This window comes from Mya arenaria, chromosome 6 (assembly GCF_026914265.1).
Source record: "Mya arenaria isolate MELC-2E11 chromosome 6, ASM2691426v1".
NCBI lineage: Eukaryota > Metazoa > Mollusca > Bivalvia > Myida > Myidae > Mya > Mya arenaria.
Genome location: NC_069127.1, coordinates 49,726,004 through 49,750,188, shown reverse-complemented (window position 1 = coordinate 49,750,188; position 24,185 = coordinate 49,726,004). Strand labels below are relative to the sequence as shown.

Genomic DNA, 24,185 nt, shown 5'->3' with positions numbered 1-24,185 from the left:
TTTTCCTCTCCCGTTGGAAAACTTTGAAAAATAGTTATTGAATGTCCAGGCTGTCTTAATGCCAACATCCCGTGGAGTTGAAATAAACTGTAAACAATTTAACTTGTATGTAAATACACCCCCTTAGCCTTAGATTTTGATTCCTGATTTCGATGGTTAAGATGTAATCTAACTTGATTTAAACTTGTTTATACACCCGGCCGTATATGCCTTGCTAGCCCCTGATGTGTTCGTAGTTCCATGTGAATATCATTGAACAGTTTCAAAGATATGACAAACTAGTTTTCGCGTGTCGCCAGCGACCACGACAATGCCGCCAATGGTGACGATCCTACCGTTTACGTAACCAAGTCTATGGCCATACCTCAACATTTTAATATAAACTTGTTAAAATAATCTCATAAAAGTCAACCGCTACGTATTTCTTAATGAAATCCCCCTGATGGCATGTGGCAGAAACACACAGACGTTAAACGGTGTCCTTTTCATTAACGCTGTTAAGAAAACAAAACAAAACGCTAGGCGTCGGTTTGTACGTTCGTTGATGTAGTGTTAGGGTGATAACCATTTCGAACTTTGACTATGCATGACAGATTTGGACAAAAAGCTGCGTTTTAAACCTACGGGTCAACAACAGTGTCTCATGTATCCATTTGCGGTAGTTAGTTATAAAGGTGATAAAGGCGTTGCTTTTCATGAGTGGACTTCCTAGAGCTTTGAATGTATGTTGTGGTTTTGTCATTTACGAAACGTTTTACTATCAATGACAAGACTACAGTAAAAACGTTTGAAATGCAGTGGACAGAGCGCCTGGACTTATTTTTTTTACCCCTGGAATAGATATTGTTTCATGTTGTTATTGTGTTTTACTGTAAAGTCATCGCTTGGTCATTACGGTTATTATCGATCTATCAGCTCATTAAGGCGTTTGTAAGTCAGGCAACTAAAGCTGAATGATTTCAAAGGATGGCCCTAATAACCGCTATATACCAGGAACTGTACTGACCAATGGTACATCGTGATATGTCGTATATTTCTGACCAGTATGTGTTTGAAAGAGACTATTTAAATCACATTCAAATATTATTACATCTTCCAATGTATCAAAGTCCACAATATTATACCATCTTCAGCGACCACGAGATTTTCTTCCATAACGTTTCATATATAATATGGGAACATTGACTGACAAAGTCTTGTTTATATGTGTATGCAAGAGGCAGAGGAGACAACTCTTCATCCAATGAAAATGCATGTTCGCATGTTCACATTTATACTCTTCAATAACCTTGTACTGCAAGTCGTCCCTGCAGGCGGGTGGTCTAAGGAGCTAGTTTAAAATTTGTAGTTATCAGGCGGACGGAGTTCAATACGAGCTTTTGACAGTATACTTTTTCTTTAGCAAAACATTAGTAAGAGTGTCTGCCAAATTGTGCATGGTACACAATAAACCATTGCAGCTCAGTGGTGTAAGGTGTGGATTTGGCAATGATGTTATACATGTAACCATAAACTGTGTTACTATAATGTTTATTCAATATATTCAAAATGGCGTCTATGGAATGCGAGTGGGTACAAAATATTAATTATATACATAATATAAAACAGTAAAAGGGGGGTGCCATGAAGGGAGGGTTAAGGCAGTAAAGTAGGCAACTTGGCAAGCATATTCCAATATCTCCTAACAAGATATCCTAGCTCCAATCTACGGTGTTACAGGTAATTAAGGTAAACCATCCATCATAAATACAAAAAGTGCTACTGGTCATGTTTTATTTTAAAATTACAAAATGTTATGTTTAAACATTTTAAATGAACATTTTTAAAATGTTCAAGGAAAGCTTTTTTAGTAAAGACATTGTTATTAAAATATTTTTTTTCATAAAATTGCTTTATAATCGTAGTAAAAAATTGTATAATTACCTCCCTTTATTATATCACATCATATCATAATAGTACTATAACATTACGGTTAATCAATATGAATTAAACACAGAAATAATCTCGATGGATATTAATATCTAAAATGGACCAACACAGCTTTGCAATCTTATGATGGATGGCTTACCTTAAATATAAATAGGCAATTTCTAACAAATAATTGAACAAAAAATAGTGCATGAACATGATTTTGCCAAAAAAATACAGAGAAATCAACTCTTTCAATTACATAAATTCTGACTCCAATATATGATAAAATATCATTATATAACTTGTTACACAATAAATCAGTTTAATCGCATTCCGAAACAATTAAGTATACCAGATAGCACACACTAATGAAATGTACACCTTATGATGTATAAAAAACATGTAGGCACCACAGCAAACCTTTAAAACAAAAACATTGAACAAGACAAAAATTGACTGGGGGTTAGAATGACTGGGGGTTTTGCTGCCACAAATAATACCCATTATGCTCGATGTAAACCCAAACTATCGGCAAAAACTTTTGTATGACCTAATTATGCAGCTATCATGCATAGTTGTGAGAAGAATTTATAAGAGAAAAGTCGGAATTTTTTTATTAACTTTATGCCAGATTGCAGCATTAAGTAGCCTTTACTGACGTTTAGCGTTTCAGCCAAAAATTTATCAAAATGGCAACAAAACCTACAAGGAAAGCATGTATGATTATTGCATGTTATAACTTATAAGCCTTTAGAAAAAATTTGGAATGCTTCCATTGCTGATACAAGATATTGCACATTAAATTCATTGCCATATTTCTTCTTTTCAATAGAGGTAAAAAGATCGGAGCACATTGACAAATGAAAAAAGTAATATAGCACTAATGAAAATATATCATTTTTTTTTTTTTGCATCAAGAAAAAGTTTTACGATTATAACTGTTTTATCATATTTATATTGCCGATGAGGGAATACATGTACGCAACAAATTCAACAATTGCACTAATCAATTATAACATGAAAACAACATGATGTGTATTGTTATGGCATCAAATAAGGTATCATTAACAGAAAACAAAACAACGAAAATTGGTTTAAATGCTAACACAAGAAATCAACGTGGTACGATAACATTTTTTTTAAATAAATCTCTTTTTAACTTGTTATTAATCTTACCTGTTCTAATACAAAATTCAAAAGAGAAATATTATCGAGAAAATAGTCATAAAATGCTATTTCGTTTTTGTTAATTTTAGCAGAAATAGACTGTTTTTACTAGAAATAAAAATTCGAAATTCTAATTAACCAGCCTATTTGGCCAATGAAAAATTAAGAAAACAGCATTTTTTTTTCGTTACATCTTTATGAAACTTTGATGGTTGAAAAGTTGTGATACAACATCATATCTGAACACAATCACATGGCAAAAAAATTATCTTAAACTAAACATAAGCATCAAAATGTATAATCCTCAACAAAGAAAAACCGTAACCATGGAAAAATAACAATGACGATTCATGGTTTATAAATAGCTAGAAAAAAGGGTAAGGGACATACTGTAAAAATAAATGCAATAAAAAAATCATTGATAACAAGTATTATTATAGTTAATTTTATGTTTTAATTTGTTTGGGATTGATTAAGTAGCATAATTAATCTGATAATTTTAATTGGACAGAATAATCATGTCCTGTGTTTCTTTCAGTATTAAAGGCAGCCAATTACATGTACTTCATTAAAAAAAGTATATTTTTTTATATAAATATGCGGCAGAAATGTATGAAGTTTCACAAAAATCAGATTAGAAATTGGCCAAATCTTCCATTCCATAAGTGAATTGTGGGTTTCTCTTTCTGGCTTACATCAATTTAATCTATTTTTAGATGTATTTTGTACTAGTGCATTCAGCTTATGAAATATTTGTGTTCTAAAAATAAAACTTAAATTTAAAAAATGTGTTTTGCCACTTATTTTGCAATTTTCTTTCAATTTAAGCACTGATTTTAACATCAAAATTGTACATTCAAGAAGCGTATTTTTAACTTTATTGATTTAATTATATTTAAATAGGCTTAAAGCAGAATTTGCATTTGGCTGCCTTTAAATTACCTGAAAGATTTTCTCTAAAGCATTTTGAAATTTTCCAACCAGTATTTATGATAAATGGATTACATAAGTCATATAATATAAATTTGAGTATATAGAGTTCTTTAATATACTGTTAGTAATATATAACACCAAAATAACCTACATGAACTAACCATACAATTGTTCTGAGCTCAATTTCATTCATCAAAATATCTGTGAAAGTCACCACAGATTTTTTCTATTTAAATTAAAGTTAACACTTTTTAAGCAATAACAATATTTTCATTTCCCTTCACTTAATTAATACAATTTTAGCTCTTATAACAACGATCATTTTGAACTTAATTAAATGTCTAAAAATAGTAAAGTGTGGATATTATTTTGTAATAAAGTGTCTCCATTTTTTAACAGTAATTTATTTTTAAATCCATCTTGGCTAATAAGTTTGTAAGTAAATCTGAGCATTTGAGCAATGTGTAAGATATTCATACAATAATTTAAGCCTTTTGCTGTTTGAAACCCAATAAAATAGTCCTGGGCCTAATTTCTCGGGTAAATTTAAATTCATTTTAACAGGATCAAGCTAAGTTCACATTATTAATTTCTTTTGGTATAAAATGTGTATTTTCTGATTTTGAAAATTTGTTTATTTTTTTAGGAAATTTTATAGAAACGTTTGGCAATGAAATCAAGTATAAGCAAATAAATAATAGTCTTAAACCTGTTATGCTTAACATTTTTCGAGAAATCGGCCCCTGGAAGACAACATATTACACAAAATAATAAATCAAGCCTAATCAAACATACAATAAACATTGCTTTTAAAAAGTTTTAAACACTTAACATTTAGGAGAGTCAATTTTCACTGTTTTTATCCCACGTAAGAAAAGATTGTAATACTTATTATCAACTGTAAATTTGCAAAGCTCTGTTGTTACAAATGATTGCGAACAATACATTGACATTAACAGCAAAGATGCTTTATAATTATAAAATGAAAAATATTTGAGGGATCTGAGAGATGCAGATACATCTGAAGGAAACTCCTGATGGCATGATTGACGCGATAATGGTCGTCTTGTCCCAGGCTTGATTGGAGGAGAGTATAATACTGCAAACAAACAAAAGAGTTTTCTCATGAATGAAATAATAATGGTTGATATAATTTTCTCACAAATGAAATGACTCTTTATTTCAAATTATTTGACAGTTAATTATCATATTGATCAAAGTTCTATTTGCAGTTCTTATTTGTTGAACATATTGGTCGTTCATATTAAAGTTGTAACGTTATCGTTGTTGCAGTCGAGTAATGAATATCATATTAGTTTGATTACAACAATATATATATCACTTTTGTTGGCACAATTTTAAGCGAGGGTGTAGTCTTGTGTTGTGGGGGAAACCAGAGAACCCAGAGAGAACCCACTTGTCCGGCTTGGTGACCACAAACCAAACTCACATGCGCCCAAGCCAGGAATCAAACCTGGGTCGCCTCGGTGAACTGCGCTAACCATACAACCAATGTTATCAAATAACCCTTTAAATATATGTTAAAGTCCTGTTATAAATGCATCAGAATTGTTTGAAAGAGGAAAATCATGTAAAAATGTAAGAGACAAAATCTAAAACATAACATTTGTCTGACTGCTACAGACATGAAACAGTTTTCACAAAGTTCTCCAAATAAACATCAACCTAACCTATACTGAAATGACAACATCCCCTACTAACACAAATGCTGGACTAACAGGATCCAAGGCATCACTCAAATGTTCTGGAATTTGTTATGTCGGATAGAAACGGGAATAAAACGGGAATATCAGCTAATTTAGCAGGGCAAGGAGACACCAATTCTTGTCTAAATGTATGGGAGCGTTTTCAATAAAAAGAAAATAACTCAACAAATATTCCATGGATGCGCATAGGGTCCGAAATAGAAAACATTAAATTTAAGTAAATTGTTAACAAACACACGTAACAAAGAAAAAATAATATCATATTCAAATTGGAGTGATAATGTTAGTAAGTATTGAAAAGTGTGACAGAAAATGTTCTATTTAATGATTATATAAGTAAGGGTCAAGGTTTTAAAAGAAATTGTGGGAAACAATCACACCAAGGCTTAACGAAAATACCACAACTTTTTTGTCGTAGAAAAAAAGCCCAAAAGCCTTTGGGAAATTAAGCAATAAACAGTACCTACCGAAATATTGCAGTTCAGCAGGTATGGTTGATGTTCTAATCATCGGACTTACCCTGCAAATACAAAACAAATGTTTCAAAAGATGGAAAGATGTAGTGCTTAAACAACATATACACTGACAAAACATACTAAAATACAACTGTCATCTTTATATAAATATGATCATGAAATACTAATACGATTTTATTTCAAAATGTTGTCAAAGGTCAAATACCAGAATACTGCTTTAAAATATTTTATTTAATTTATAATAATTATTTGGTGTTCAAAATTATATTTTGTCTAATAGAATGGCAGTACCTTTTAAATCTGCCATACATTTGAATTTGTGTATAAGCAGTCAGCCATTATTGATTTCAATCAGAGGAAGCAGTTAATTTAAACAGATGTAATGCCAGTAGACAAAATATAATCTCAAACACTAAGATAAGTCATGGTTAAAGGTTATTAATATGTGTTTACCAAAATAAATATTTAATCCCCATAGCAATCACATTACTATTTATTTTGGTATATGTATACTAACAACTCTTTACCCACAACTTAGTTACAAATATTAAACAACAACAACAACAATCATAACCTAGAAAAATTGCATTAAATGAAAAAAACCACACACAATCAATGAAACATTTGTTTGTAAAAACACACACACATTTTGTTAACATTTGGAATTTATTAGAAACTTCTGGGTGGGGGATGGGGGGATTGGGGGTGGGGATTTCATAGCATAAATATTCACTAACTTCAGTAACATAGTTTATTGAGATTATACAAATACAGTAAAAACCGTTTTATGATTTAATTCTTAGCATAACAAAAGGGAAATACTGAAATTATTCATGTAATATTAACTATATTATTATGTACATGAAAGTTTTATACAATTATAAACTTCCTTTTCCATTCAGTTGATATTCAAATATTTCCCTCTTTACATAGTTTAATATTTCTTTGCGAATCATGCAAACAATCAACACAATAAATTAAATCTTGTTTTACATTCATATTTTACATTAGTCATTTCTCAAAAACGATATATAATAAGTGCTTTTCTTATTTAAATTTGTAAAAATTAGAAATTTTTCAACTATTTTTAAAAAATTAATTGTATAGATAGTGGCCAAGGAGCCAAATGCATGCCACCAACATCGATGGCTATGATTATGGGTTATACCACAAGTTTTTTCATCGATAAACTTGACACTAATGAAAATTTAGTGAAATAATACACACTCAAATTTTTTTAACATGTCTTATCTAAATATAAACATTTTCACAAATGATGCATTTTCATCTTTTAGCAAATTTCATTTTAATTTTTATACAACGCTTCTCACACAAATGAAAATAACAATCATTTACAACAAAATAAAGGAGATTCCAGTTCAGCAGTCCCTGTTTGTGAAAAAATTGATAAAAAATCCTAGGTTTGGACCATAATACTGTTTTTTTCACCTGAAGGTCACTGGGACCTTGACCTTTGACCTACTGATCTCCAAAATCAATACGAGTCATCAACAACTGGCATACCAAGTATTAATTATGTTCCTTGGTGCAAGTGTGGATAGAGGAGACATTGAATTTAATATATTCTATTGTAACATTATATTTTTACAAATACTATTTTGGCTGTTTGTATATTTGGCTTTTCAAGTATTTTTGTAGGGACCACTAAACTGAAAGTGCCTTTCAAAATCAAATCGAAAATAAGAAAATAATTTGTTACTAAGTAATGTATGGTTATAATTTGAAAATACAGGGAAGGGGTCTATTAAGATTTACAATATTTACACATCAATAAAGTATTTTTTTTCAGGAAAAGTATTGCAGATTTTCGATTTCTTTTTCTAGAGCAAATCTTACTTTGAAATTTTGGACATCGGATAGAAACATAGCAAAAAATTTAACATTATTTTAGGGAAAGCACTTTGAAATGACTTAGTTCAAAAATAAAATATACCAAAATGATTTGGCCTTAATAAAACTTGACAAAGATGGAATGCAACAATTTTCCTGGTATAAATAATTCATTACTGCAGACACTTGCTTAATAACTTCCTATTAAACTAATGTTTAAAAAAAAGTCAAATAAATTGTCTTGCATTTGTGAATCAGTGTGAAAAGGTCACTTGATGTCTTATAAATTAAAATACAACTGAGTCCAACTGCCCCAGCATGATTGCATTAATTGATAACTCTTAAGATAATATTACAAACATTTATTTCCTGCCAATGAAATTGACGATCGGCTTACAACATTAAGTGCTATGCCTATTTGTTGCAATTTTTAAACTTAACAGACTGACATTATGTCATTCTTTGGGCCATGACTGCAGAAAACATGTTATAATCTAGGTCAGTAAGACTATATTGTGGAAAATCTTAATGATGAAGAAGGGCTCACTTGCTTTGCTCACTCTGCCCATTAGAATTTTACAGATAAAGATCTTATGAGTGTGAATGAGCCTTATGAGACTGAATGAAAAAGAGCCTCAAAAGAGTGAATGCAGAAAGAGCCTTATGAGAAAAAGCCTCATAAGAGTGAATGAGAAAGAGCCTCATAAGAGTGAATGAGAAAGAATCTATGACTTGAGTTGAAGTTAGCACTTGTGGGGTGTTGCTTCAGAACAAATCCTATGGCTAGAACATTTCTGCACTTTTTTGATTCAGGTTGATGCATTATAAAATCTAAAAATATATATAATTAGCTGGAGGCCTTTGGAAATCATTTTTATTGGTTGACCTTTCCCCAAAAGTCCTTTAAAGTTTGGCCATTACTTTGGAGTTGCTTAGGAGGACTTTAATGTGGTATTCTCAAATAGTGAGCTGCCAAAATAACTTTCCCCTCTGGCATCCTGTAGGAGAGAGTACCTCGGTGTTGGACATGTCAGTTGTAGTGTTTAGTCAAACATACCTTTCAGCACATGTTTACCATAAAAACATTTATTTCCAAAACAATTAATTAACCCAAATGCAAGACACAGTTTTTAAGAATAAAGATAACAAAGTCAAATAATGCAACCCAGACATTAGCTGAAATAAAAAATAAATAAGCCTTAGAAATCAAAATTTGCTTAAACATCAAAAATATCAACCAACTTGCCTCTTCTTAGTTGAATACCATATAAACCACTTTTTTGGCAGAAAATTAGCATGAATACATTAACCTTTATAAAAAGAAGATTGCATTAAAGAAAAAATCTAACAAATCATGGCATACAAAAAAAGACTGTGCAATCTTTTTCTGACATCTAAACACCAGTTTATAGAAGAGACAGTCTTTATGTTGCACTTCACACTTTCCATATTACCAATAATCAGATCCACAGCACATCTATAGCATGCATGATAAGACATATCTACCAAAGACGCCCAGAAATCATCTTCATCCTCTTCCTCTTCTTTTTTGACCTCCTCACCACCTTTCTTATCATCTGTACCTGAAACTGACTCAGAAACCTCAGACTTGTTTTCTGAACTTTCTTTGTCCTTGCTTTTCTCTTCATCTTTTGTTTCTTCAGACTTTGGTTCAGTAGGCTTTTCTTCCATCTTAGTATCATCACTTATGATATCTGCCCAAGGATCTGTTTCCTCCTCATCATCATAATCCCTCTTCTTGAACTTCAGTGGCTTCGTTAAATCATTCTCTTCAGTAGTATCATTTTTTGTTTCAGTTGCTTTTGATACAGCTGGTTCCTCCTTTTCAACAGTTTCATGAGATTTTTGTTCTTCTTGCTTTTCTTCCTCCGGCTCCTTCTTATCTTCTACTTCAGCTATCTTTACCTCATCTTTACCACTCTTACCTTCTGTAATTCCCCAGGGATCAGCATCCTCCTCTTCATCATCATAGTCCTTCTTCCTCTTAAACACCAATGGCTTATTGATGTCATCTTCTGGAGCCAACTCTTCCTCTTTAGGTTCTTCCTTCTTTTGGTCCTTTTCTTCTGGCTTAGCTTCACTGGCTGCTGCCTGTTCTTCCACCTTCTTATCATCAGACCCAATATCAGCCCATGGATCAGCATCCTCATCCACTTCATCTAATGACTTTTTCCTTTTAAACACCGAAGGCTTGAGAATATCATCGTCTTCTTCAGTTTTCTTTTCTTCAACTGTTTCTTCTTTTTTCTCTTCTTTGGCTTTATCTTCTGTCTCTCCTTTGGATTCTTTGTTTGTTTCATCTTTTACTTCTTCAGCTTTGGTTTCTTCACTAACAATATCGGCCCAAGGATCAGCATCTTCATCAGCCTCGTCAAAATCTTTCTTCTTCTTAAAAACAAGAGGTTTATGAATATCATCAACATCATCATCCTCCTTTTTACCCTCCTCCCCAGCTTTACCTTCTTTATCATTGACCTCCTCCTTTTCTTCTTTCTTTTCCTCTTTCTTATCGTCATCTCCTCCGCCAATATCTGCCCAAGGATCTGCATCCTCATCAACATCATCAAAATCTGTCTTTCTCTTAAAAATCAGAGGTTTATTCACATCATCCTCTGGTGTTTTTTCCTCTTCTTTCTTCTTTGCTTCTTCATCCGTTTCTTTCTTTACCTCATCATCTCCACCTATGTCTGCCCAAGGGTCAGCATCTTCATCAACTTCATCGTAACTCTTTTTTCTCTTAAACACCAAAGGTTTGTTCAAGTCTTCCTCAGGAGAAGCTTCATCATCCTTTTTCTCTTCTTCTTTCTTTTCTTCTTCTTTCTCCTCAAAGGCAGCCCAAGGATCTGCGTCCTCATCAACCTCATCAAAACTTTTCTTTCTTCGAAATATGAAAGGTTTATTTTCATCTTCTTCAGCAGTCTTTTCTTCTTCTTTTTCTCCCTCTTTTTTCGCTTCATCTTTCTTCTCATCTTTTTTCTCTTCTTTCTCTCCATCAGTTTCATCTTTTTTCTCGTCCTTTTCTGCTTCCTTCTTAGCATCTTCTTCTGCGACTTCTTCAATTGTTTTGTCTTTGTCTTCAGATTCCTTTTCCCCTTCGTCAGCTTTCTGCTTTTCCTCATCCTCCTAAAATACACAAAGAAAAATATTTTTACATACAATTAAAAAATAATTTAATTTGCATTCATTAATTTCATTAGAGGGAAATATTTTATGAAAAATGTGCTTTTACAGTTATAAAACCATAAAATGCATGTTTAACAACATAATTAGTGTTTGCAGTGAATGGGTCTTAAAATGTATGAATAATACATACAAATTCAAGTATCAAATGACAGTAATGCATTTTTTAGATATTTTCTTAGAATGATTATTATTCCTTCATTAAATTCATAAGCGAAACCTAAACATGTACTCCATGACAAAACCAGCCTCTTTGGTAACATCTAGCCAACGGAATGATTAATATAATGTTATTATAACTTGTTTCACAACTGTAATAAAGAGAAGTTCAAACTTTTTAACTTTAAGAATGTAATCAGAGGTATGACATTCCGTTTCACTGTATTTCATTAAACAGTACATGACACGTTTTTTTTACTTTCTAGGCTAGTGGTAAACATAACCTAATTAGCATGCACATACAATATGCTATCAATGCCTGTAGGCACAATTATTATGGTCACCATATTTATAAACATTTCAACTGGATGCTTGGTTTAGGGCAATGCAGTTAGTATCAAACAGATGATTGCTTTAATCTTGAAAAACATGAGCAAATACCAATGCTTGTCTAATACCAATGCTTGTCTGGTATTCGAACAAGAGGCATAATTTGAGCAAGTAATAAAGCAAGAGTCACGGGCCATGTTAAACATGTGTGTACTGTCTCTGGCAACATGCGTACCAAGTTTCAGTTGAATGTCGTGAATGGTTTTCAAATTATCACCCAGTTTTTGCACAAGAGCCCAGACAATTTCACCAAGGTTTTCACAATATCCGGACTTTTTTCCAAGAAAAACAGGAGAGACAGACATGTTATAAATGTGTTAAAACTATGTCTAGCTTGCATACATAATATGGTTAGTCTCAACTCAAATAAAATGAAACAAAATGGTATACTTACACAACAATGTGTTCATGCAACTGCTAATAATTTCTCATGCAATTATGTGTAGTCCAGTAGAAGTTGGTCCTCAAAGTGTCTCGGCATGATTTCTTCAAAAACTTCTGCTTGAAAATGTTGTGAAGATGACACACACAAAAATGCGTGGAGCTCGCTTGTTTTGATTATTCAACATTCTCATGCCATAACAGTTAGGTTTCTTTTTATGTATTATTGTTAAGCACAATTTTGTACATATACTTTTATTTTGAAATAAACAATAAATTATTACTTTTTCAGAAAGTCCTCACTAAAATAGGATATTGATTTCAATTTTCATTGTAACAGATTTTTCAAAATAAACAAAACAAACATGAAGACCATTTACAGGCCAATAATGCTTTTGATAGTAGTAACTTTACATCAGTATTTATTGAGAAAATATTTTTTGTGTGTGTAATTCATATCTTAATATGTATTGTCATACAAAATAAAGAAAGGCTAGATACAAACGATATTATTTGTGACTACCAACAAAGTATGTTTTGTAACTTTAAGTGCTGTCAAATTTTAATGTGTTAGTCAGGTTGTGAACATGACAAGGGTGCAAGGAAAAGTAACATTGTTTCGTTAGTTCAATCAACAAGGTGATATTGTTTGCAAATAAACTTAGCATTTCAAGGTTATAAAGCATTGCATGATTGTGGCTTTAACTCCGCCCCAAACCATGAAGTGAATTCAAATTAAGTGCAATACCTGTATATAGATAACGAACTGGGCTTCCGTTAAAGGAATTTTGGAAGTATATTACTCCCTAGAAATGGGTTAAAACTTCTAAAATCGATTCCTTGGAAGTACAAAAACTTCCTTAATTTTGAAGAAATCTTCCCAAGTTGAAAGCTTGGAAGTTCAAAATATCAAAACCTGGCGTCAATATTACTTTTATGGTCATAATTTAAATCAGTCTAAACTTTGTAAAATTAATTATTATAAATAAATCTGTGAATTTGGCAAGTTGAAGTTGCAAGTTATTTGAATTTTAACATAGTTGAAAAATAGTGGTAAAAGATGATGTATGAAGAGACTTAAACTTCCACATTTCAGGGGAAAACATCCAAAATGGTTGGACAGGAAGTTCATACTTTCAGTTTCAAATTCTTAATGGAAGCCCTTTGATAAGTGAAATCAATAAAAAGCTATGAAAAATGATTTATTATTCATGGCTTTTTGATTAATATCACAAATCATAAAAAACATACTGCCGACATCAACAATATGGCATAAACACATGTATGTATCATACGGAATTAACTACTGAAGATCTGAGCTTATACCCCAACAAAGTGTCAGTTAATGTACATGTACTCCTGATTTTATTCAACCCCATCATTATCATATCATTAAATTATGCTCGCAAGAACGTGCAGTGACAAACGAAACTCTTTGAAATGCCGAAACTGACCATCTCATCAGCGCAGAATAGCAATCATAGTCCGTTAAACCAATTGAAGAGTTAGTTTTGCTTTGTTTATTTGCAAGCAAAGTGTTCATCTAATTTCCAAAGTGACATATATTGACAATGCTCAAATGCATGTTTGCTATTATTAAAAGCACGCTGGTTTTCAGGATACCTTCGTTGCTTCGTCTTCATCTTCCTAATTTTAGGGGAAAAGGGAGGAAAAAATGTTTATTGGCATACATGTAAAAGGAAGGCAGCATTATTTAAATTTTAGATATGTTTAATGCAGTTTTAAAAAAAGAGTTAAGAATTGTTAATATCTGGATAGTTGTTACATCCTAATAGGCGGCATTTACTTTTCAATCTGTTTATCAATGAAATATTATCAAACACTTTCCCATGGTTAAAAATATAAGAATATCTATCTGATACAGTCTAACCATGTTCGCTCGAACTTTCTTTGCTGAAATTCCTTGTCAAATCGGAATTCAAAGGGCCAATTTCTCTATACTAAAAGTCAGAATTCGCTTTGCTCAAATTTTCTGAGGTTCAAGCCGACAAGGTTCATCTGTTTATGATTAACACTTTAAAATACAATAATTACAGCGGGTATTCAATATCTTACAAAACAATATTCATGTATATTATTGAATTTGAAATATCTCTTGAAATGTTTCAAATCATACTGAATCTTGACCAGAACTCTCACACGTCAGACTTTTTGTAAACACACAGCCACTGAGGGCAGGATCAAGCTAAGAACACTAATTTTGTTTCGGTAAATACAAGTTGATATCACAAAATTAAAATAGTTAATTATGATTGTCATAAAATAAATTTTTCCTTTGAAAGTCTCAAATTTGTTAAAGAGACTATAGACACCAAATGCTACATCATCAAGAAAAATAGAAAATTGTCAAAAACTTACATAAAATTGATATTGTTGCGTACAAAACATTAATCTTGACCACTGATGTATCACATCGCTTACGACACATGTATCTTTCAAAGTTTTATTGATTATATTAGGCCTCATACTAGCTTGTATTGACAAGTTTAGACTTGTTTTGAGGAAATACTGTATTTGCCAATTTTGGAACCATCTGGTGTCTAGTCCCTTTAAAAATGAAAATGTTACACAAATTATACCAAAACAAAAATAGTGAGGTTAACTTGATCCTGTTATAAGGAACTTAAGCTGGTTCAAGAAATTGGGGCCATGATATCCGATCATAACTTAAAGCTTGATCGAATGCTGGGAAGGTTTTTTCAAACAACAAGAATAGAACAATGGAAATAGTTTTATCATGCCAAAATAATCAGGCTGCAAAGGTGTACTGATTTTCATCATACTCTTAAATCATGATGTGGGTGTTTGAGTAAAATATACCTGCCAGTGAATTTATAGTTTGAAAAACATCATTAGTTCTTAGAAATTTCCTGTAAAGTTGGAACATGTACCTTACCATTGTTCATGAATAATTTGTTCAATGTTTTAAAAATATTAATTTTATGATGCTGGGGCTTGAATAATTTGTCTACTATCAAATAAACAATATACAAACGTAGTTTGGACATATTGCAATATATATTGATATATGGACTCTGCATATTGCAATACTATTATTATACTGTGAAATCATTTATATTCGTTGGCATGAAATTTCGTGGTTTGCCAAAAAATTACAATTTCGTGGGTACTTGAATTCGTGGTTTTTGAATTTTTGAAAAAAGAAACTGCGATCGTCCTAGATTGTCTGCATTATCTCCACGCGCTTGCCCGTGATTTCCGTCTTCTACGTCACTTGGTTTATGACACTTCCTAGTGTGGTACGACATGCCAATTAGTGCATACACCCTTGTCAATTATCGATTTAATTGGAAATTAAGGCCATAAAAGAAGATGTACCCTGGTCGTTAATACAGATAGGCGAAGCCGTTAAATTAATTATTTCGTTAAAGAAAAAAATCGAGAACCGCCACTCATCACTCACATCTTGTAAACCTGGAGATTTTGAAAAACAGCACACTTGCTTCTGTCAATTCGTTCATAAAAACACATTAAATAATTTGGTCTATTATTTGTTAAAGGCAGATATATTAACGGAAAATAGAAAGTAAGATATACAGTAAGACGGATATTTACGCTGTAATCTGCGGCCTCTGTAACGAATATACTCGAGAATTTACATAACATGCAATTAAAAAAGTGAATAAAGGGTCTATATTTCATGGGAACTTGAATTCGTGGATCACTCAACCCACGAAAACCACGAAAATTAATGCCCCACGAACATTAATGATTTCACAGTAGTTCTTATTATAACATTACATTATATTTCTTACCCCTGTGACTACTACAGTTGCTTCCGAGACCTCAGTGGCTGGAGCAAGGCCTAAGAATTGATCTATCTTTTCATCTTCAAGGGCTTCAAGGAACTTGTCGTAGTCCTGGAATCAAAACAGGTATGATTCTTATCTTCAATGTGGCATGTTGCCCAATATGCTACAAATAAGTATGTAAAAATAAACGTCAACTAGAGATGATTGTCAAACATTATGCCCCCTGAGCGCCATGTTGTCAGGATTATATGGACAATTGAATGAAATATGCATGGACCGAAATGACAGCTGATTTGTCACTGACATTGGATGCCGTTGAGGCAGTTTTAAGATTAGGACCATTCAAAGTGTGAGGATCGAGTGTGTTATGACCATGACCTTTGACTCTATGACCTCAAAATTCATAGGAATCATCAGCTGTTCACCAAAAACCTAAGTGTCAAGTTTGAGGGCCATGGGTTCAGGCATTGTCGAGTTATCAATCAAAACATTTTTGCATTCATGGTCACTGTAAACTTGACCTTTGACTCGATGACTCCTTAAGTCAATATGGGTCACCTTCTGGTCAGTCCCAACTTTCATGTCAAGTTTGATGATCATAGGTTCAGGCTTTGTTGAGATATCACTGGGAAAAGATTTGTTGACTTTTTTTGCATTAAAGGTTACTGTGCCCAATGATCCCAAAAGTCAGGAGGGGACATCTACTGGTCAGGTCCAACCTTCATGTCAAGTTTGATGACCATAGGTCCAGAAATTGTTGAGTTTGCTTTCAAGGTCACTGTGACCTTGACCTTTGACCCCTTAAATCAATAGGGGTCATCTACTGGTCATGCCCAACCTTCATGTCCAGTTTGAGGGCAATGGGTGCAGGCATTGTTGAGTTACCACAAGGACAACCTTTTGTCATGCAAGGTCACTTGACCATTGGCCCAATGACCCCTAAAATCAATATGGCCATCTACTGGTCAGGCCTAACCTCCAAGTAAAGTTTGAGGGCCATGGGTGCAGGCATTGTTAAATTATCACTTGGAAAACCTTTTACCATTCAAGGTCACTGTGACCTTGACCTTTGGACCGAGAACCCCTAAAAACAAAAGGGAACATCTCCTGGTCAGGCACAACCTCCAAGTCAAGTATGAGGGCCATGGTTGCAGGCATTGTCAAGTTATCACTCGGACAACCTTTTATCATTTAAGGTCACTGTGACCTTGACCTTCGGCCCAATGACCCCTAAAATCAATAGGGGCCATCCACTGGTCAGGCCCAGCCTCCAACTCAAGTTTGAGGGCCATGGGTGCAGGCGTTGTCATATTATCACTCGGACAACATTTTACCATTCAAGGTCACAGTGACCTTGACCTTTGGACCAATGACCCCCCCAAAACAATAGGGGTCATCTACTGGTCAGGCCCAACTTCCATATCAAGTTTGATGATCATAGGTCTAGGCATTGTTGAGTTATCGCTCGGACAAGCTTTAAAATTATTTTACCATTGAAGGTCACTGTGACCTTCACCTTTGACCCAATGAGCCCTAAAATCAATAGGGTTTATCTACTGGTCAGGCCCAACCTTCATGTCAAGTTTGGTGACCATACGTCCAGGTATTGTTAAGTAATCACTCAGACAAGCTTTGGTCTACCGACGGACCGACCTACCGACAGACAAGTGCAAAGCAATATACCCCTCTTCTTCGAAGGGGGGCATAATAATAGTGTTCTAAATTAGATTAAATAATGGGGAGGTAGAATTTTCAAATTTGCTGTATATTTATTTTGAAAAGAAACAAGAGCGCCGCAGAGCGAACACCAATGGTCGTCTGTTTTTCAGTTAAAAACAGGGCATTACTCAATAAGCTTTTCATTCAAGCAAGAGTTCTTGGCCTTTTCATAATGTTATTTGAGACTCTGAAAATATAAGAACCAATTTTCAATTAAACTTTCAGTTTTCCTTCTTTAAGTACTGTCACTGATGACTTAAGGCTTTCTTACAAGTGCATGCAAGGGATTGTACACTTTGTACAGTGTTTACGTTTAAAGGTATCTATTTACAGAGTGGTTAAAAATGCCCATATCAAGTTCAGTGCTCCAGCTAGCCCGTTTTTCAATGGCGCAGCGCCCGTGCCCCTTTTCTTACCGCCCTGCCCCTTTTTTTGAGTAGTGCCCTTTTCACAAATGCTCTATTAGCGCTAATTATCCCGTTAGTGCCCTTTTTACTATTGAAATCATTATTAAAGATCGGCAGCCGCTGTCATAATTGAGACAAATTACGTAATATTTATGATAATAGTGTTCCCGCTAGGTGTCACCATGCTGCCCCATTGCCGACTGCTTAAAATATGCCGTACTGCCCTTTCATCTTCCCATGTGCCTTGTCCAAGTCATATGAAAGCTATTTGTGTAGTGAGCAGACGACATGTGTTTTCATAACCGGTCATCTTTTAATCCGATAATTAGGAAAAGCCAAACAGGAGGCGGAGCTATTGAATACCAGCCAATCAGAATATACATTGAGAACTCGCTGATTCAATGATGAAAGTTCGTAAAATGCGATAGAAAATGTGAGGGGATGGTGAAAAATGTTGTCAAGCACAATTAAATATTTTTAAATAATTGTTTATTGTATTGTACAGACGAGACTCGCCATTTTAAACAGTGTTGATTTGAAGCAGACGGTCACTGCCGATTTATGAACACAGGAAAAGTGGCGCTAACACAATCAAATACATCACTTATTCAGTAAATGTTTTGAAAGTTTATTTGTAAAATATTGATAATGAAAATTTCTTTGTAACCCACAAAAATATGTTGATGCTTTATCTAGTGTTTACCTATCATGTCCACGATCTTGTCAAAATTCGCCGAAACCGCCATTTTGTCAGACCGAATTTAGGAGTTATTTTATCAGTGTTTTATGTTTTATAAGTGACCTTTTAAGAAAGGGCAGTGATTTTTATTGTCATTTTATTCTAAAACATGAGCATATTAAACATTATTTTACCAAAGACAATTAAATAACAGCCAGGCTGAATGTAACATTCGTACCCAATCCTGAACGTACCAAATTAAGATTCGTCCCTTACATATTTGTTTTTATGTATATTTATTTATTTGATTGCTTCAAATATTTAACTGTCTTTGTTTTTTTCTTCATTTTACATGATTTTTAGGAGAAATATGTGACATTGCACTAAAGAAGACTCCAGTCAAGTTTATTTTGATATTAAAACACACCCTTCTAAATTTTGAGAAAAAGACCCATTTTGTTTAAGTCTGAAAATCATGGAAAATGATTTAAAATGAGTATGAAAACAAAACAAATTCTAGGGTGAGACCTCCCCCCCCCCCCCCCCAGAAAAAAACCCTTGTGACAGGGGTGGACCCCTCCCACAACCACCCCCAATCGCCCCTACACGACTCATGTAGCTTGCCCTTTTCAAGACTCCACCCTGCCCTTTTCAAATCCTGGCTGGAGCACTGTAAGTTATGCATAAGGGTGAAAGTCTGCATTTCACTGATGAAGCTGTCAATGGTGGGGCAGCTATAATTACTAAATATTTTGGATGGTTAAAGTTTCACTATCAAGACAGCCCTGCCATCAACACCAAAGCTATGACAATGCTTTAACTCATTTTTGTTGAAAAATAAAGAAGTTAAAAATCTTACACCGAGGTATTTATCTCCAGCAAACAGCTGAGGAGGTAATGGTAGTTTTGCATTTTCTGCTGGAGTAGCATTCTCTCTCATGAACTTTTTGGACTCTTCTTGGGCAGGGTCAGCAATATCGATCTTTTCAAACATGATACCTTTCGATGAAAGAATGTCCTCTATGTGTTGCTGGTGCTTCCTCATCTATTGGCAATACAATAAATAACTTGTAATAAGGGTTTATAACAATGTAAATTTTTGTCACAACAGTGTGATAGGATTAGAAAACCCTTGTGTTTAAACAAACTAAATGTATGGTAGTCTAAAGTGTTTAATGTTACCAATGTTGTATTATTTTACATTCTGTCGGCAGACTATGAAATTAAGTTACATGTAAGGCAACAAACTATGCAGTAATTACTAGTATGCCGTTTAGGCAAAATGTTTTACAACAAAATCACACAACTGAGCTTAACAAATAGATTACTTGTACAAATACATAATGCCAGTGTGTGTATACCACATAATTAATTACGTCATAAATGCTTCTGCTTTCATGGTTGAGTCACAATACTATATGATTGATTAATCATACAAAATTCACTTATATCAGGTTGACTTATCTGAACTTATATATTAGGTCAAGTCCGCAAATGACATGCAAGAAAAATCTCTCAAGGTGGAATTTTTCACAGAAGTCATAAGTTCTACTTATCATTACGTCGCCGGGCCTTTATGTTTTGGAAAGCAAAGTGTGATAAGAATAGACAAAATCAGGGTCTGCTGATGAATATCATCAAGGTGCTTGATGAGTTAAATATACATTGCCAAAAACAAAATATGTCTTCTCAACAAATCGCCTTGATTTATACTTTGAAGCAGAAACACTTTATTATTTATTGATTTTTTTTCAGTTACATGTTTGACTTGACTTCTCCAGATGAAAATATTTAAGTTAAAATCTTAAAAATATTAGTGGTAAAAGCTTGTATGAAAAACCTTATCTGGAACTCTGTTTCTCAAGACTTAGTGTACACGTGTCTTTTAGTGGAAAAACTTTGCAGCCTATGTACAGTATGCGTAACCATTTTAAAGATCAATGAATCAAATAATGAGTGTGAAGTTATTTTTTATAGATATGCACAGTTTATTTTTCCCTCTTTGTATAATTATTTCTACAAACTATGAATCTGTGTTATATATTGTCAGCTTCATGTTTTATATCAACAGCGGTGTTGTACTTGCTCTGCTTCTTCTGGAACGATCATCTATATGTAACAGTTTGTAACTAGTTTGTAGGTATTTCCTAATGCAATCGTCAAATTACTTAAGTTATAAACTCCTTAAAGCCAAACTGATCTCATTTTGTCATATCATCCTATTTGGAAAATAAATCAGGGTTGGAATTTGGACTTGTAGCCATGCAAAATGGGAGTGAAATATTGCAAGTGAACTGTATATCATAGATCACAGAATTTGTGCGTGGATATTTATATTTAATGATGGTGGAAAACACAGTCACCGTGTCTGGTGACATGCAAAAAGCCTACTTCACAGATACATTCATTTGAAATTAACCTGCTGCCTATTTATGGTAATAATAATCAATGTGTTGCTGGAAGTACGATGGTTATTGGTGTGTGTGACAGAGTTTGGGAGTGTGTTGTTATATTGTGATTAGTCACTGAAACCACTAGCAAAACTATAATTGGAGGGCATTTACATAGCTAAATTCTACCCCTGTAAAAACATGTATTTTAAACATTTTCCGAAACAAAATACATATGCAAGTTTGTGTAAACTCACTTAAATTTACTGTCATTTCCTTATAAGGAAACGATGGCCCATCAACTTCATTCTTCATTGTGAATGAATTCGGACGCAATCAAAGCTAAATTAAGCCAATCAAAGGACGCATATACTCACATTGGCGTTACCAGTAACTGATGAGTAGAAAAATTTAATCTCATCCCCCATGGCTGCCGATTTATTTGGGAAAATAACGTGCAGATTAGCTGTCAAACTGTCTCGAAATTCAGTGACGAGTAAATGCTTCCGGGTGAGTACTTCGTGTGTGACGTCATCAGTTCTTGTGCACTTTGTCTTGTTGCTGTGGAAGTAAACAAACGCATACCGGTGATTACACGCATTTTTCCTGTCAAAATTTTGTTTTTACTGTTGTTATTGATTCTGTTCGGTAAGATGCTCTGTTTTCTTTTATGTTGAATGTATGTTCGGAATGTTAAAGGCAAACATGAACTTAAATGTCTTAAAAGTCCTTAAAATGTTTCATTTTCGACCAAAGATGTTTTAATTGATAAGAAAACACGTTGTTTATGGAGGGTGGGGTAACGTATTTCTCTTATTTACAAGACTAAGTGTTTTCTTTCTAGGTTATAGAAAACACATGATTATCATGTGCACTTAATGATTTTTTAACCTGTAAAACCTGAATATTACTTAGATAACATGGTCTTGGCCACCCCTTTGGCCTGGAACACCAAAGATGAACCACATACCGTGACATGTATTACTTGTTTTTACATTTGTAGTGAGCAAGGGTAAGTACAGGCCTGTTCTAGTGTTTGAGCAATCATATATTCACACTTCTTCATAGGATAACTTTACTTGTATGATGTGTATGAGTATGAACTAACCACAATAATTTGCGCAGAGGAATTTTTTTAAACATTTGGCCATGTTCATTATGTTCTCCTTTACATAGAGACATAGAGTTGCCCAAACATTTTGTCAAAAGACTCCAAAGCGGTTGTTTAAATAAAGAAGCCACCCAGTAAGCTCTGTTAATACATCGCAACGCTACAGAACTGAGTGGCCCCTGACGTAAACTATTAAGTCCTTTAATGTTTAAGCTTGTCTTGCCTGTCAATGTCAGTTTACAGAAATGTAACTAATATATAGTCATATAAGCTAACCTGTGCATACACAGTTATCCCACTTTTCAGTGTTCGACACTAATGGGTCCCGGGATCCAGAGGACACCAATTTATAAAGGGACACCTTAACAAGAAGTTTGGTATTCCGTCGGGACACTTAAATTTCTGACCGCTTAATTAGAATGAAAAAATAGCGTTTCACTAATTTTTTACCTAAATTTCTTGACAGTGTAAAATGATACTATTATTATAAATAATACGTCGCACACAGCAAAGTGAAAGTATGGCTGACTTTGTTTGTGACTCAAATTGTAACGTCATGAATCTATAAATAAACATGTCATTTCACAATGCACATGCGGGTAGATAGATAGATAGATTTATTTTAGTAAGGGTTTACAAACGCTTTTGTTGTTTACATTAACAACAAGGCCAGAGGTGACAGTTTTATTATCAGTACAATATGTGGAATTATCTCGCTAATTTGTCAGAACTGCACTAAAAAGATGCCAACACTGCTGACTTTGATGCAGTAACCTTTACAGCGCAATAGCATTTGTTAATTGGCATCCTTATAATCAATATTCTTTGTTTATCATAATCACACATATTTTAATGCTTTTAGCGCAAACTTTATAGAATTAAAATTCCGACAGTATTATTAATTATCTTCAATCAATGTATAAAAGTTAACGACATTTTTTCGCGAAAATTAGCATACCGAATTTCGCGATCCTCTGCTCTTCAAGCCAGATGTAATATTTATTCTGTTTCTCAATCAAAAGCACTGATAAATGACAAGTTTTATACCTCACTGATTGATCCTAATTATTATAGTACTGATTGTAATAGATCTTAATTTTACAGATTGAAATCAAAATGCAAACATTTATTTTGTATCATTGAGTGTAAACTGATTCCAACTTTAAGGTCATTTCTGTTACACCAGTACTTAAACAACTTTTGTTCTGTGATATTGTAAAAAAGTGAGCTGATCTGATTTTCTATAAAGTTCGCTTAAAGGTGCAAAATATAGGTTGGTGCAAAATGAATGTAATTATAGTGCATTATCATGTTTAACTCGTTCAACTTAAGTGATAAAAACAAAAAACAAACATATGATTTAGGTACACAGTTAAGTATTAGCCTTTATTAATGCTTTTTGTTTAATTATTTAGCTACATGGCCACAAATTTGCCAGTTCAAAAGTGCCAAAATCATATCAGGTAATAATGAATATATTAAATTTAAAAAATAAATATATTAGGAATCAACTTATATAAGTGCCTTAAAAACATTCAACTACCCGGAAATAAGTAATAAAATATATCATTGAACAAAAGACATTGAAATCATTCATGTATATGAAAGCATGTGGACCAGTTAGACGTTTAAAATCCTCATCCTTTTATACCAAAGGGTGTCTTGCAAAGAACTAAAAATATTTAAAATAGAATAAATAAAAAAAAATGTTATAGTAAATAACGTATTTGTCTCTTTTTCTATTGAAAGCAGATTGTCCACATAGATGGGCGCCTTTCGTAAGTTATTTCCTTTCTAGTGGCACAATTAATATTGTTGATTGATGTTGACCTATCTGAGGAATTAAGTCAGCTATATTGATCTTCTTAATGGTTGTTTCTTGACATTCT

The 24,185-nt window shown here is 33.3% G+C and overlaps 2 protein-coding genes across 8 annotated transcripts in view; one reads left to right on the top strand and one right to left on the bottom strand.

The window, feature by feature from the left end:
* Nucleotides 1-1,514: 1,514 nt before the first annotated feature.
* The window catches only part of LOC128238863 (cilia- and flagella-associated protein 251-like), a 23,538-nt gene continuing 867 nt past the window's right edge, over nt 1,515-24,185 (bottom strand). The window contains exons 2-8 of the mRNA XM_052955156.1: nt 21,563-21,746; nt 19,655-19,840; nt 15,994-16,098; nt 13,820-13,843; nt 10,012-11,209; nt 6,206-6,258; nt 1,515-5,110 (exon numbers count right to left, since the gene is read on the bottom strand). Coding sequence (XP_052811116.1) covers nt 6,254-6,258; nt 10,012-11,209; nt 13,820-13,843; nt 15,994-16,098; nt 19,655-19,840; nt 21,563-21,613 — 1,569 coding nt within the window. The 5' untranslated portion in view covers nt 21,614-21,746 and the 3' untranslated portion in view covers nt 1,515-5,110; nt 6,206-6,253. The remainder of the gene's footprint in view (nt 5,111-6,205; nt 6,259-10,011; nt 11,210-13,819; nt 13,844-15,993; nt 16,099-19,654; nt 19,841-21,562; nt 21,747-24,185) is intronic.
* Nucleotides 21,743-24,185, top strand: part of LOC128238861 (lebercilin-like) — a 24,056-nt gene continuing 21,613 nt past the window's right edge. For all 7 annotated transcript variants that reach the window (XM_052955152.1, XM_052955150.1, XM_052955149.1 and 4 more), the window contains exon 1: nt 21,743-21,833. The gene's annotated coding sequence lies outside the window, so the exon portion shown is untranslated. The remainder of the gene's footprint in view (nt 21,834-24,185) is intronic.